We start from the raw sequence: 14492 nt of genomic DNA on the forward strand, positions 1-14492 counted from the left end.
TGATCCCCTTGTGTTTCATATTAAAATGTTCAGAACAAACTCAGCGTTCTGTCCCTGAGCAACGTGTAGAGATCATTTGGCACTGAAGCTGAAAAGTTGAAGTTCACTCTTGAAAAAATTCTTTAAATCTCTTGTAAGAATGAACCTTTACTCATGTGAACGAATTGTTTTGGTGCTTGAAATGAGTTTACCAAAGTCCTCGGTTCACAAAAGTAGTGTAATAAATAAAAATAGTAAAAATGGGGCTAAGGAAGACAACCTGAGGTTCTACCAAATCTGGTGTAGTCATTGTATAGATGAATCATAACCTGCTCTTCTCATCATGAACCTGTAGGGGCTGGGTGGAAGGTTTTGACTATTATTATTTATAAATTATTATTATTTTTTTTTAAATTGTATTGTGATGTAACTTGGTCTGTTAAGTTTTCTGTCTTTGTTTTCCCATTGTTTATTTTTAAATGTTTGTGCAATTTAAAAAAATAAAAAAAACATTTGATCACAAAAATTTAAACATTCATGGTCAGTGGTGGAAAGCAGACTGTACCTAAGTACAATTTTGAGGTACTTGTATTGAGTATTTTTTTATTCTACTTTCTACTTCTACTCCGCTACACCTCAGAGGTAAATATTGGACCTTTTACTCTGCTACATTTATTTGACAGCTGTAGTTATCAGTTACCTTTCAGATTCAGATGACAAAATCAATAGATCAATAATGATGTTATTATACATTAAGAACCCTGGCAGTATATCTGTTTAAATTAGCCACCTTTACCTGCTGCAACATAAAGTAATCATACATCTACATGCATCAATAAATATGATGCAATTATATAATAAACCTACATTATTCTGAAAAGGCCATTCTGCATGATTACTTTTCGGATGCTAATACTTTTTTACTTTTACTTTACTCCCACCACTGTTTATACCGCAGTATTCTCGCACAGCCAGACCCTCCTCAACAGCGCTGTGGAGGAGGGTCTGGCTAGTCCACACAGCATTCTGGGATGTGAGGACAACGTGCTCTGGTTTATTGGCATTTCTTTAAACCAATCACAATCGTCTTGGGCGGGGCTAAGCGCCAGACACAGTGATGCTGCCACTGTAAACTAGCCTCGGGAAGAAACTTGTTTTGGTGGAACATTTGCAACACAAACCAAAACGCCGAATACAATATCATATAAAGTTAAGTGTTGACACAATCCAGTAAGGTGAGCTATTTAAATTAGCTGATACATGGTTAAACCTCATTGGCTCTTACCAGTGTCTCTCCGTGTGTACTTTGTCCGCACCAATCAGTCCCAAAACGTCCCAGTTAGAGAGGAAATTACCTGAACATATTCTTTATAAATCTTTACAATCATTCCCTGAGAGAACCAAGCAGACTTGTCTTGTTGCACGGTCCAAATTTTCTTCAAAACGTGACATTTTCAGCGTGGAGCTCGCTAGCTCAAAGTTCCCAAAGCGAGCAGAGTTTTGAGAGCAGCAACACCCGCTGATTATGAAAACTTACATTTAAATAAAATATAGTTCAATATAGGGCTGCACCATATGAGTAAAATATTCTCTATATTAATTAATATTAAGATTAATATTAAGATTTAAGAAATTCAAATGATTATAGTGATTTAAGCGAGGATCTGTACCAAACAAAGATGTTTTCTTGTAGTCTGTAGGATGGGATTTGTAGGCCGGGACGTCTCTGCAGCACCACAATACTTCATTCAGAATGGTTTGAAGAGTATTACCACCCCCCCCCCCGATCTCTACAGTAGCTAAACACGGGTGTAACCCTGAGACAACTCTGGTCGAGGAACCCTTCTCCTGTGAACAGGGTGAGAAGAGGGAATGTTAAGAAATGGATGTCAACAGTTTCACTTGAAAACTGGCTTTATTGAATATAAATCTCTGTTACAGTGGCCATCAGCTGCTGCTGCTGTAAGTTAAGTCAAAATGTGAGCCAAAGAGGAAAAAAAAAAAAAGCTTTGTAGGATTACAGTCATTTTTTTGATTATGCTGCTTTAGCTGTGCCATGGAAATAAAGACACTAGGGGTGGATTTAAATAATCTTCTGATAAATTATTGTAAAGCGTTATGAATGAAGTGCATCTAGAGGGGACATGGTTGGTATCAGTTTATAACTTTTACAAAGTTCTATGAAGGCACTGATAACTGATACACTGGGATCAAAGAGTGAGCTTACCTCGGGCCCTCGGTAGAGATAAAAACACAGAACTTTATGTATGTAACATCTGACAGAAAGTAGTATGATCCCCTTAGACTAGCATCGTGGCTTTGTACTGTGACAGCAATTGTCCAGAAAGTATAAAGCACTGCGTCAGGCCCTAATATTGGCACAGATAACATGTTCCTAAACACTGAGCACCCACATACAGTCAATATGATGTCAAACGTCTTGAAGTTAAATATATGGCTTCATAGTCTTTAAACACACAAAAAAACGTATTTAATACATTTCATAGCTCAATCTTTAGAAAAATAATGTTCCCCCCCCACTCTGATTTGTTCCATCGCAAAGTTAATTTTTCCAAATCTAAACTTTAAAACTTTTTGATTTCATTGTCCATATTTCAGATTTAAACAGTAAGACATGTCACATACTAGATATGATCCGTCAGACCTCTGCTTCACTCACACGTCGTGTCTCTTTGCCTCTAAACGGGTTCACACACACACACAAAACATCTGCATAGAAAAGTTGCATAGATTATGCACCATGTGCACAGAAGCCTAAATCGTAGCAGAACTTAATGGCAGGATTTTGTTATTTTACGAAGCCACGCAGCATGTACACAACAAAGACATGCAGTCCAGGTAAAAAGGACGAAGAAAGAGAAGCATATATTGAAAAGTATAGGACCGCATATAATCAAAAGCACAGATACCTTAATAAGGACTTAAGGTATACATATATATATATTTCTGTATTATCAAAATTCATAATCATTGGCGTCATTACATTTTTGACTTTGGAAATTAAATACAGAAACAGATTGATAATAGCCCTCCTGATGCATCACTGTGGAATTGGGAGTCAATCTGCCTAATGTTACGTTTCTGCTGAAGCATGAAGCCTCCTCTCCCTACATGGAGCTGGGGGAAGGTCCTGAGCATTCCACGGATCACTGTTGCATTACCGATGTGTGTGTGTGTGTGTGTGTGGTTCACGCAGACACACACACACTCTCACTGTTCCTGGCCGTCCTCCCGCAGCTCTGAGGGCAGGAACTTGTACTGCTGCTGTCGGATCATGGCCAGCCTCTTCCTGGCCTCGTCCAGCTCCCTTTCTTTCCGCAGCATCTCCTCCTGAGCAGCGATGATCTAAGGAACAACACAGGCCGTCAGCTTCCAATCGCAAAGGCTAAATGTAACGGCTGACCGTGCCAGTGTTTTCCCTGGCTGACTTGTAAAAGTCTTTTCTTCTTTGTAAAAATACATACATCTAACCTGTGTGGTTTTTTTATTATTAATGCACAACAATTACAAAAGCAGTCGTCACTGTAAATCTTGGGTAAAAAAATAAGGTAGTATGTTTTCTTTAGTAAGTTATGCTAAAACTTTAATTTATAATGCACTTTTGAATTTTTTTAGTATTTATTTGACCGTTTGTTTCTCTTTTATATCTGTACTTACTTGAAGTAGTCATGTATGTACATACGTACATCCAGTATTTGGGGTTGCTGTATGTGTGTGCTCCTGCTATGTGTGTGTGTGTGTGTGTGGGCTCTTTGACTCACCTGAGCGATCCCTCCCACCATCTTACTCTTGACCACCACAGCCTGGTCATCCTGGGCATCAAACGCCGCTTTCTGTGCTGCTTTCACCAGGTTATCAGAGGCTCTCTTCACCGCATTTCCAGCAGCCTGTAGAGACACACAGGATTTGTTTTGTTGTGGTAAACTATTTTTATCTCTTTTTTTTTTTTTAACAACATACATGACATACAACTCGCAACATGAACGCCCCCCCTCCCCCCCTCCTTTGTCATCACCACCCACCCAGACAAAAATCAAGAAAAGATGACACAGAGAAATGGGAGCGAGAGCTGAGCCTGGAGGGGAACGTAATTAATTGGGAGACAGTTTGGGACAACATTTCCCACTGTTCCAAGAACCCAAATCACCAGCAGATCCACTTCCACTTAATCGCTGAATTTCTATAGTTCATCTATAGAAGTCTGGTGGAGTTTGGTGATGGTGATTTTGGGGCTGTTTCATGTTAAACTAAAAGGATCTTCCTCTTTAACTAAAAGGTCTATCTCTGTAGGGATCCTTTCATAATGTTGTCAGACACTTAAAATAATAATCTGAGCGTGTCAGTGGCAACAACAGAACTTTTAGTGGACGCTGACTGACGGACGCATTTGCTTTGTACTGTATGTTTACATTGCAAACAGACTCATGAGACTTGAGACAGCAGACACATTAACTGTGCTTTCTGTGAACAGCAACTCCTGGAAAGGGAATGGTAACTTCCACCAGCGCTCAAGAGAAAACCATAACAGGTTTTTTTCCCCCTGCTCAGTGCCTGAGAATAACTGTAAAAGGCAACGAGGAGCAGCCTGCTGTACTCCACTCAAAGCCAAACATTTGTCTCACAGGGCAGCTCGGCTGCAAACAAAGAGGAGTTCTCTCCTTTTGCGGCTTCGCAGGCTGAAATCAGACACTGAGCGGAACTAGAGGATGGTACCGTCACACAGACATTAGTGAATCCTTCTCGGCTGGTTTATCTTTGGCTGGAATGTTACTGTTATTCTGGCCCTGACATACAACATAACACTGTGATCTCCCTTCATCGGCTGTACTGTACACAGAGGCCACACACTAAACTGGGACTGTCACAGGAGGGGGGCTGATGGTCTAAAAATGCACATCAAATCCATTGTTAAAAGAGCAACTCAACACCATGTTTAACTGAAATATGCTCTTTCACACACAAATACAAATATTGGAATTTAATTTAGGAAATTCTCATACAGTAAAAATGCTTAATTTTGAGTCTGTAGACAGAGTTGTCCTTAAATGAATTGTCATTGTAAGGATTCTATTCCTGCAAAACAAAATGAAAGAACAAAGTAATGTCCCTCAGAATTTAGTGGGGTTTCTGAATTTATTAAGTCTTTGGTTTTCTGCCTGATGGTTTGTAACGCAGAACTATCCGAGAAGCCGCCATTGGAGACGGTTTGGAAAATGTTTGGCTGGCACTTTCAAAAAAATACCTGGCAGGTGATTGAATGAACCATCTGTCTATCAACCTCTTGCTAAAGCTAGGCGAGAGAAGAGTTAAAACACATTTTCCATCGAGAAAAGCCTTCAGTACTGTTCCTTGCTCTTCTTTCAGTGAAGAAATACTCTCCAGTTCGGATAGAACTGATGCTGCTGCAGCATTTACGCTAACCTCTTTAGGAACCGCCATTGTTACGCCTCTCCGTGTCGTCACACACCCCTAAACGACAACTGTGCAGTATAGCTGCCAGTCAGTAGCTCCTCACCGGGCGCTGATGGGTCCGAGTCACGGAGGCTCGGACACAAACGCATCGCTTAAGCCCGAAAAGACGGATTTCCGCGATATCCGTGTGATATCGGGTGACTCCAGCTGCCGTGCAGGGTAAGTTTTTGTCAGACAGCGTACGGTTCTTGTACAGTAAGTGTGTTAAGCCACAGATCTTCAACAGGGAGTCCGGGGCCCTTAGAGTTACTGCAGGGGGGGGGGACACCATATTGGAACGTTTTTTTTTTTCAAAAATTAAAATGTCTTTACATGAATCCAACATATTATAAAATACATTGATGATAGGCTTACTGGCCTATAGGTACGATAGCCATCCACAGACACAGTTCATTCTAAGAATTCACTGTGCTTTCAATTCATTCATGAATTTAAAATTCATGCCTACAATTATTTTTTATTAGCTTAGTATTCTATGCACTAAAAAGGTATGTGTAAAGGCTTTATGCCGCCCTACACGTTATTGTAGGCCCAGTTTAATATGTAACTTCATTTTATACAATATACTGTATGTAGTAGGGGGTCCCTGCTCCGTCTCTCTCAGTCAACGGGTCCTTGGCTTAAAGAACGATGAAGACCCCTGTGTTATGCTTCAACTCTGTATGTTACAACTAAAGACAAAAATCAATATACCTCACTGTCGACAGTTCTCATTGGAACTACTTTCTACTTAAAGTATGATCCCAATTCCAATACTGATAGTAATGCAAATACATATTCCCCATGTCAAACTATTCCTTTAATTGCCATTTATCTAACGTGACAACAAGGCTATAGCCATTTGGATTACCATCTTGGAATCTTTTGGAATAACATGCTAACACAGGTTGTGTGCTAAACAACATGCATTATTCGGTGATCTAAAATAAAGTGGTAACTCCGTGCATAAGCCGGTTCTTTCCCTCGACCACGTGCTGCCATCAGCCAACAGACGCACCTTTCCTCAGATAGTCACACATTCAACGGAGAGACTGTACGTTACTCAGCACTTAATTACAACCTTAAAGAGCACCACGGGCAAAGAGCGAAGAGAGCAAATGCTGCTGGTGTAATCATAGAGCAGGGTTAATGTTTCCAGTTCTGGTGCCATGGGCGGACTGGTGGATTGTTTCCAGAGCTGTAGACATAAGTGTATGGGAATTACTGGGGTGGCAGCTGCAGGCCCAGAAGAGGAGGAGATAAGCCACTGCTGATTGGATCAGAGAATATGAGATGGCCAGGGCAGGCTGATGTGCTCACAGCTAGCATACACACAGCCTTCAATATAGTATTTTTGGGTGGATGAGGTGACAGGAGATACTTGTAGTTTGTGTTATGTCTTGGGAATGACTGCATCAGTTACACATAAAAGGTCAAGCCCTCTGCGCTACTTTATCATCAGTGAATCAGTGCTTTCAGTCAAGGAGGAAAAGAAGCACTCCACCAATTTTACATTTAAAGTAGGGCTGTGTAATTAATCAAAATTGTAATCGCGATTACGATGTCGGCTCCTAACGATCACAAAAACAGAGTAATCGAGAAAAACGATTATTTTACACGTTACGTTTTGCAAGTGAACTGTTGTCTTGTGTTCTGAATGAAAAAAAGAATGTTCAAACGGGAAAAGTATGAAGGGAATTCACAGTTTTAAGTTCAATCATTTAAAAATACCTTTCCCAAAGGCAATGAGTAATCGTTAAATGATCGTGATTTCCATATTGACCAAAATAATCACCATCATTATGATTTTTTTTCCATAATGGAGCAGCCCTAATATAAAGGTGAGTTTACTGGCAGGCTGTAAAAACAATATCATTATACTTTCATCGTTTTTAGTGTTTATACTTATTTTAGTGTCTTATTTTATATATATTATTGTAAAATGATTCATATTGTTTTAAACCCTTTACTTTTTAAACTACCCATATTGTATTTGTCTTAGTGAGTCTCTAAATCCACCTCACTTTCCAGCACTTTGAATTGCATTTTGCTATGTTTGAAAGGCGCTATATCAATAAAGCTTGATTGATTGATGGTGATGTCATCAGGGTGAACTCAGCTTGGGCTTGGAGCCCAGATCCCCACTAGCGGTGCGCTAGTCTATATCCACGACGTTCCTCTTCTGGGATTGCTCCCTCCCCTTCCTCTTTCTTTTTGTTGGCGTTCTAACCTCTGGTGGATTTGTGAGGACTATGGTTAACTGCTCCTCAGATCTCTGCAGGGTAAATCCAGACAGCTAGCTAGACTATCTGTCCAATCTGAGTTTTCTGTTGCACGACTAAAACTATTTTTGAATGTAGACATGCTCCACCAAAACAAGTTCCTTCCTGAGACTATTTAGCAGCGGCACCGTGGCTCCGTCCGGCTGTGATTGGTTTAAAGTAATGCCAATAAACCAGAGCACGTTTTTCTCACATCCCGGAATTCTGTGTGGACTAGCCAGATCCTCCTTAGCAGCGCTGTGGAGGAAGGGCTGGCAAAGTGAGACTAGCGGTGCGCTAAACCGAAAGTAGCTGAATTGGAGGGCGTAAGTCTCTAGTGCGCCTGCCCTATGGACCACATAATGAACCATGATGAACTCTCATAGGAGTGAACGGAGCTCCACCTGTAACGCTGTATCCAGGTCTTATTTTACATCATACATACACATTGGAGCCTAGAAGTTTCTATCCCGAGTTACAAACTTCTAGCCTAGAAATCTAGACCACCCTAGCTGCCAGGATCAGTCTAGCAACTCTCTGTAGTCTTGCGAGCTGGAAAAACCAAATTCTAGTCATGCCAATCACATCGTGTATAGAGTCGGTGGGCGGGCTTAACATAATGAGGGAAGAGTGGCGACGGTTCCGCGTGAATTCCCTGCTACTTGAAAACAAAGGAGATGGCTGCTGCTGATGCTGGCGGTCATTATTAAAAGAGGAAGATGTGTTCGGAGTTTTGCCGACCGGATACGGCAAAGGTTTAATCTATCAACTAGCGTTGCTCTGGTTGGCTACGAGTGCAGAGGGAATTTGAAAGACAACCGTTTATCCCGCCCCTCGGATTGAGCCCTGCCAATGGTGAGTTCCCAGACCCAACATCTGGATGTGGGTCTGGCTTGTCAGGCTAACAAACTTCAGGTGTGAAATGTAAGTTTGAAACATGTGGCCATTTACCAGGCAACCAAAAAGATGATAGGAAATGTAGTATACAGTGTGTTTGGATCTTTGGTCATATAAGGGACTACAGGTCAGGAAATCTCAGCCTCTTTTGCTCTTTTTTTTATTTTTGTCTCATGAGAATGCTCTGACTTTATGGAAATGCAATACTAGATCTCTGGTGTATCTACGGCTGCAGCTACCATTGAGACTCTGAGGTCACGTCCTCTGATGTAACATTCTACAATTAAAAACTAAAATAAACAGGCTAATTCCAGTGTGTTTTTACACTAAATACATTTAAAATCGGAGTACTATATCTCCACACATTTCACAGTTTTATTCCTTGCATTGTGGAGAGTGCTTAGACCGTCATGTTGGGAAATACAACTTACTTGAGAAAATTGTAAATGAAAAATCTAAATAAGTAAAAGACTTTCCTTTTGTAGTCTGGTTAGAACTGCATGCAGCGGGCTTGAGGAGAGCTTTGACCTCAGTAAGTCTGACATCCTGGCTACGGTCCAGGAAGTGTCTCATTAAAAATAGTGAAATGCAGCAGCATGTAAAAGGCACTCTTACCTGTGCTAAATATAGAACACAGTAATCCTGATGTAGCAGCTGTACAGATCATGCAGCTCACCTGTAACCCTAAACACTCAAACTGGGGCCTATTAATAGACTATCCAGCAGCTGTTGCAGTATGACTAACGTTGTGATGTGACTATTGTTCCCTCAGCAGGTACTGTCGGTCTGACCAGGCAGGATTACAGGGTTAGGGAGATCACTTTGGACCTAACCCTGGCTTCCCTGGTCTCGAGTAAATGGCTCAAGTTCAAACAAACTATGTTGCAATGGTAACCAACGCAGATTCCTTGCCTCTATTTTCAGCATAATTACTTTGAACCTGGAGCCTATTTTCCCAGGCATTGGTGACTAAGTGAATAATGTGAACAAAAATCTTTGAAATTGGTCCAGTATTGGGTGAGAACGCTGTAACTGGCAGCCACAAACCAGGCTTCAATGTGATCATATAGGGCAAATGCGCACAGTCAATGAACGTCCACTAAAAGTGCCGTTTTTGTTGCTGACAGGCTCAGTCTCGTTCTGAAATCTCGCGAGGTATCGTGCTGGGAGACAGTGGTGTGGAACTCGAGTGGGTAGAGAGGAGTTCCTGGGTATTTTGGAGTACAGAAACCTTTGTGTTGTTTAAAACACTTTCTCCAGAACCACTGTACTACGAAATAACTTACAGAGGGACCCCAAAGCACTTAATATGCAACTAACTGTATATTAAACATTGTACTACTACATTTACCTGACAGAGAACGCTGCCGATTCAGATTCTACTCACAACATATCACAAAGAAAATATAATACATTATTATTTCTTTAACTTTCCAGCGCGCTGATAGCGCCTCAATTTTTACTTTATCTAAACATTTGCAGCAGAACTTGTACTCTGCGATCAAAGGCAGTTTTTTTTACTACTACTACTATATGGGTAATGGGCCTGGCAGTGAATGTGTTTTTTTTTTGTAATTTATTTTTTATAAAACTCATATTGCTGCGAGGTTTAATCAGGCACGATTTGGCTACGGCTCGTACGGAGATTCAACGTGTCCCCTAAACGGTCGGAGAAATGTGCACAACCACCGGTAACAAAACAACGTGCTGGAGAGCCCCACGGGAACACACCGCCGGCGAAGCGCCATGAAGCGTAGATTGGTGCCCGATCGTACGCCTGGCTGTTCATACCAGACGCGCATTTCTCCATGCGCGCGCATGTGTGTGTTACTCTGCCAGTCTCTGTCCGTGTGTCTGATCACCTGTCTCGCTCTAGACACAGCTGAGAAGTTATGACTGCCTTGTGGCCTTCCTGTATGTTAACACCTACCTGGCTTGACACATTCGCTCGCGGCTCGCGAAGGCGCCGAAGCGATCTCTGCTACAGTGTGCGCCGCAGGCAACAAAACATGGTACTGGAGAGGCTGAGAGCCTGGGCGTTTTTGACCCGACTAGTTGTGCACCACAGAAAAAAAGTTAGGAAACTCAAAGCAGATTTTGGCAGATTTGTTGACTTTGAGACTCAGAATTTCCCACACAGCCAGAGAGTTTACACATTCAGGCTGTGAAACAGGTTGTTGTGAGTTGGCTGCGTGGTAGCCTGCTTTTAAAAATGTAATCTTTGTTTTTCATGGTTTGCTAAATTCTATGACGACTAAGAAACTTCTTTTGCCGACTTTTTTAGGGTTTTATGTCCACCAAACTGTATGGGAGAAAACTATATGAGACATGCAATAATACAGCCAAAGATATTTAACTTTTTTGGTTAAATAAAAGCAAGTCAGTAAATTATACATGTCTGGCCCTTATTGTGATTCTCAATTCCAGTGTGGCCCTTAGTAAAATTGAGTGTGACACCCCTGATCTAACATTTGTCTGTGACAGCAAGTTTTAGCTGGTGAACTGCAATCAATGAGCCTTGTAGCGATGTAGCAACTCCCCAAACCCGCTGCTGTACTGCGCATGTGTTGGGACACACAGAGATATCCCAATTTACAGACAGATTTTCAATAGTGCAATTCTGAATTGTGTCAACAAAATGTCGAGCTACACTTTGCCATTGTCATTATCATAGACTTTACTTTTGGATGCAGACAGGCTAAAGTTGAGGCTAGTTTTGCTACAGCGACAAATGGATCCTAACATTAGTCACTTAGATACATATGCATGGGAAAATAGGGTCAAGGTTGAAGAATACGGAAATTACTCTTTAAGTCATATTTCGGGGGAGAAAAGAAGAGTCTGCTTATGACGTACTGTAGAAAATACTGAGGACATTTAAAGATGAAAGTCTGGTTTTATACTCTATTTGTTCCGTTTGTGGTGTGAAAGCAAAGCAGAGCAGCCACAGGACTGTGTGATATTAGACATCTGAATTTACCATGAATCCCAATGCTAAACCACTATAAAATCCATCTGCTGATGGGGAACTGTTAAAAAGTCCTTTAGGTCCTTTATTTGGCAGACAACTAAATAAAGTGTCCTTAAGTGCCAGAGTAACAACACAGTATGTTCAACAAACAGAAATGTGTGTGTAACTGTGTGTGTGTGACTAACTGTGTGTGCGTGTGTGTGTGTGTGTGAGACTGTGTGTTTGTGTGTGTGTGTGTGTGAGACTAACCGTGTGTGTCTGTGCTTGTGTGCGTCTGTATGTGTGCGTGCGTGTGTGCCTGTGTGTGTGTGCGTATGTCCGTGCATGTGTGTGTGTATGTGTGTGTCCGTGCGTGTGTATGTGTGTTCCTGTGTGTGTGTGCGTGTCTGTGTCCGTGTGTGTGTGTGTGTGTGTGTGTGTGTGTGTCTGTGTCCGTGTGCTGACCTGGAGCCTCTTCATGGTCTGGGAGTCCTGGTCAGCCTTGACCTTGCAGGCCACCAGCAGCTGAGCGGTGGAAGCTGCCACCTGCTTGGCTGACGAGATCAGCTTCTCCTCGCTGGCGTGGCCCTGCACCGCAGAGTTGGCTGCCTCGCACAGGTTGTTGGTCGCTGCCGCAACCATTCGCGCCTGAGGAGTCAAAGGCAGCGACCATGAGATGTTTACCTTCAATAAACTGGAAACTACTAAACTAATAACTCATAATTAGACATGTTCCAATACCATTTTTTCCTTTCCAATACATATTCTGATACCTGAACTTGCGTATCGGCCGATATAGAGTACTGATCTAATACCAGCGCGTTAAAAAATATAAATATTTTAATAATTTAATAACAGCTGTATACTACTTCAGGGTCCATACGCATTTTAACTAATACTTTTTCATGACTTTTTGGCAAATTTCCATGACTATGTTTTCCTGAAAATGTCAGTCGACATTATACAATAAGAATAAAAATCTGTGTTAAAGTTTACCCTCAGAGGTTTAACAATAAAATGAATGACAATGTATGTGGTTCATAGTGGGAGTCGTAATATCGCACCCCGAATAGAACGGTGAGGTTAGGACGACGTGAAATACATTTATTAATCACATATTATTATGCTGTGTTAAAAAAAAATTCCATGACTTTTCCAAAACTTTCTGGGTCTTTTTATGTTTCCAAAACCTTTCCAGGCCTGGAATTTGCATTTTTCAAATTCCATAACTTTTCCAGGTTTTTTCAAAACGTATGAACCCTGCTACTTACCCTGTATGAATGTGATATGATTGCTATCGTTGTTGTATGGCCTGACTCGGGTTACAGAGAATAAATGCCAAAGAACTTTTTTTTTTTATTATTGTCTACTTGGAAAAAGTACATAAATTAGCTACTTTAGAGTGGATTTTTTTTCGGGGCTAAATTACGAGGTATCAGATCAATGCATAGACTAACATACTCGCCGATAGCGATACCAGCATTTTAGGCAGTATCGGAGGCACTTCCGGCATCGAAACAACTCTGCTAACAACAATAAACATTCCTTAATAAACCTTGAGGGGAAAGACTTACAGCTGAAATCAGCCCCTGAGACCACTGTCCATCATCCACCGCATTGGCTTGGATCGCTCCCACCTGAAAATACAGGAAAAAAACTGTATTTAAGTCTGTGTAGCTGAAGCACAGACGGGAATGTAGAACACAGGCCTCTGGTTTTTTGGGGATAAGAATAAAATGGATGGACAAATTAAGCTTAGGAGATAAAAAGGCTCCCAAAATGTCATGTAGGTAAAGGGGTTTTCCATTTGGTTCATCCCTGAAGTAGAAAACATGAAGTTAGGAAGGAAAGTATCATTGAGGGTAACGGAATGGGACAGAAGAGATAAGGACAAATAATGAAGGCATATCTACGCAGCAGGATTGGTTTTTGGAAACACATATTCAAGTTTTTTTGATAAAATTATAACACCAGTAGAATAAGTTTAAACTTAACAACTCCACCTTGATTAGATATCTAAATTCTGTTCTTGCCAGACCAATTCAAGGGGCTTTATTGGCATGAAAGTTTCTATAACAATGTTGCCAAAGCATCATTGTACACAATAAACAGTTATATGTACATTAACACAATATTAGGATGGGTTTATATCATTTTATAAATCTATTTGTATGGCAAATATAAAAAAAATAGTTATTAAGCAATATGAAACAAAAAGTAAATTCTAATAAAAATGTAAAGACAGTAAAATTTAACATAAGATTGAATATGTACAGATATTTAAAACTGGGATCTTTTTGTGTGTGTGTGTGTGTCGGTCATTCACTGTCCCTCAGGTTGTGGCATGTTTGTACATACTGTCTCCTTCTCCCTGGAGAATGTTTAATTTTGACTTTTTTTGAATTTTGACTAATTTTGCCAGAACTTTAGTTTATATTACACACACTGGATGGTGAGTTAATAACATAGGGACTACCTATGTGTCAACCTCTTTTCTACAGGGGCTTTTCTTCACTTTTAAACCCCAACTGTTGGGCATCACGGCCTAACATGGTGGACTGTGCCCCAATTAGGCATGCAGACCCTGAATGCATCAGTCTGTTTGTTCAGGAGCCACATTATCGCATTATCTCGGTCCTCCTTAAGGTAACAGTGCTCCCCAAAGCACTGAACTCTAACAATGGATCCTTCTTTGTCACAGAATGATCAGCTAGCTTCAATTTCATTCATTTCCGGATCTTTTTGGGGTTCAGGCATGAATTTATGGACCGTGAAGACCTCTACTCTAAGATAGTGGTGTCATTTATGCACAAGTTTTTCCTCTCTATATGCAGCTACTGAATAATAGTTCTCCAAAGCCCCTTTATAGTCCAGTCAATCTGTGGTTTGACCCAGGGGACACTGCAATAGTCATTCAAGGTTTTATGGGACAC

The 14492-nt window shown here is 40.9% G+C and overlaps 1 protein-coding gene across 3 annotated transcripts in view; it reads right to left on the reverse strand.

Annotated features, from left to right (window-relative positions):
- Nucleotides 1-1875: 1875 nt before the first annotated feature.
- Nucleotides 1876-14492, reverse strand: part of tln1 (talin 1) — a 118829-nt gene continuing 106212 nt past the window's right edge. For all 3 annotated transcript variants that reach the window (XM_035991143.1, XM_035991141.1, XM_035991142.1), the window contains 4 exons: nt 13134-13196; nt 12025-12207; nt 3762-3887; nt 1876-3345 (listed from right to left, as the gene is read on the reverse strand). In XM_035991143.1, the coding sequence (XP_035847036.1) occupies nt 3211-3345; nt 3762-3887; nt 12025-12207; nt 13134-13196 (507 nt within the window). In that variant the 3' untranslated portion in view covers nt 1876-3210. The remainder of the gene's footprint in view (nt 3346-3761; nt 3888-12024; nt 12208-13133; nt 13197-14492) is intronic.

Source organism: Sander lucioperca, chromosome 14, assembly GCF_008315115.2.
Source record: "Sander lucioperca isolate FBNREF2018 chromosome 14, SLUC_FBN_1.2, whole genome shotgun sequence".
Classification (NCBI taxonomy): domain Eukaryota; kingdom Metazoa; phylum Chordata; class Actinopteri; order Perciformes; family Percidae; genus Sander; species Sander lucioperca.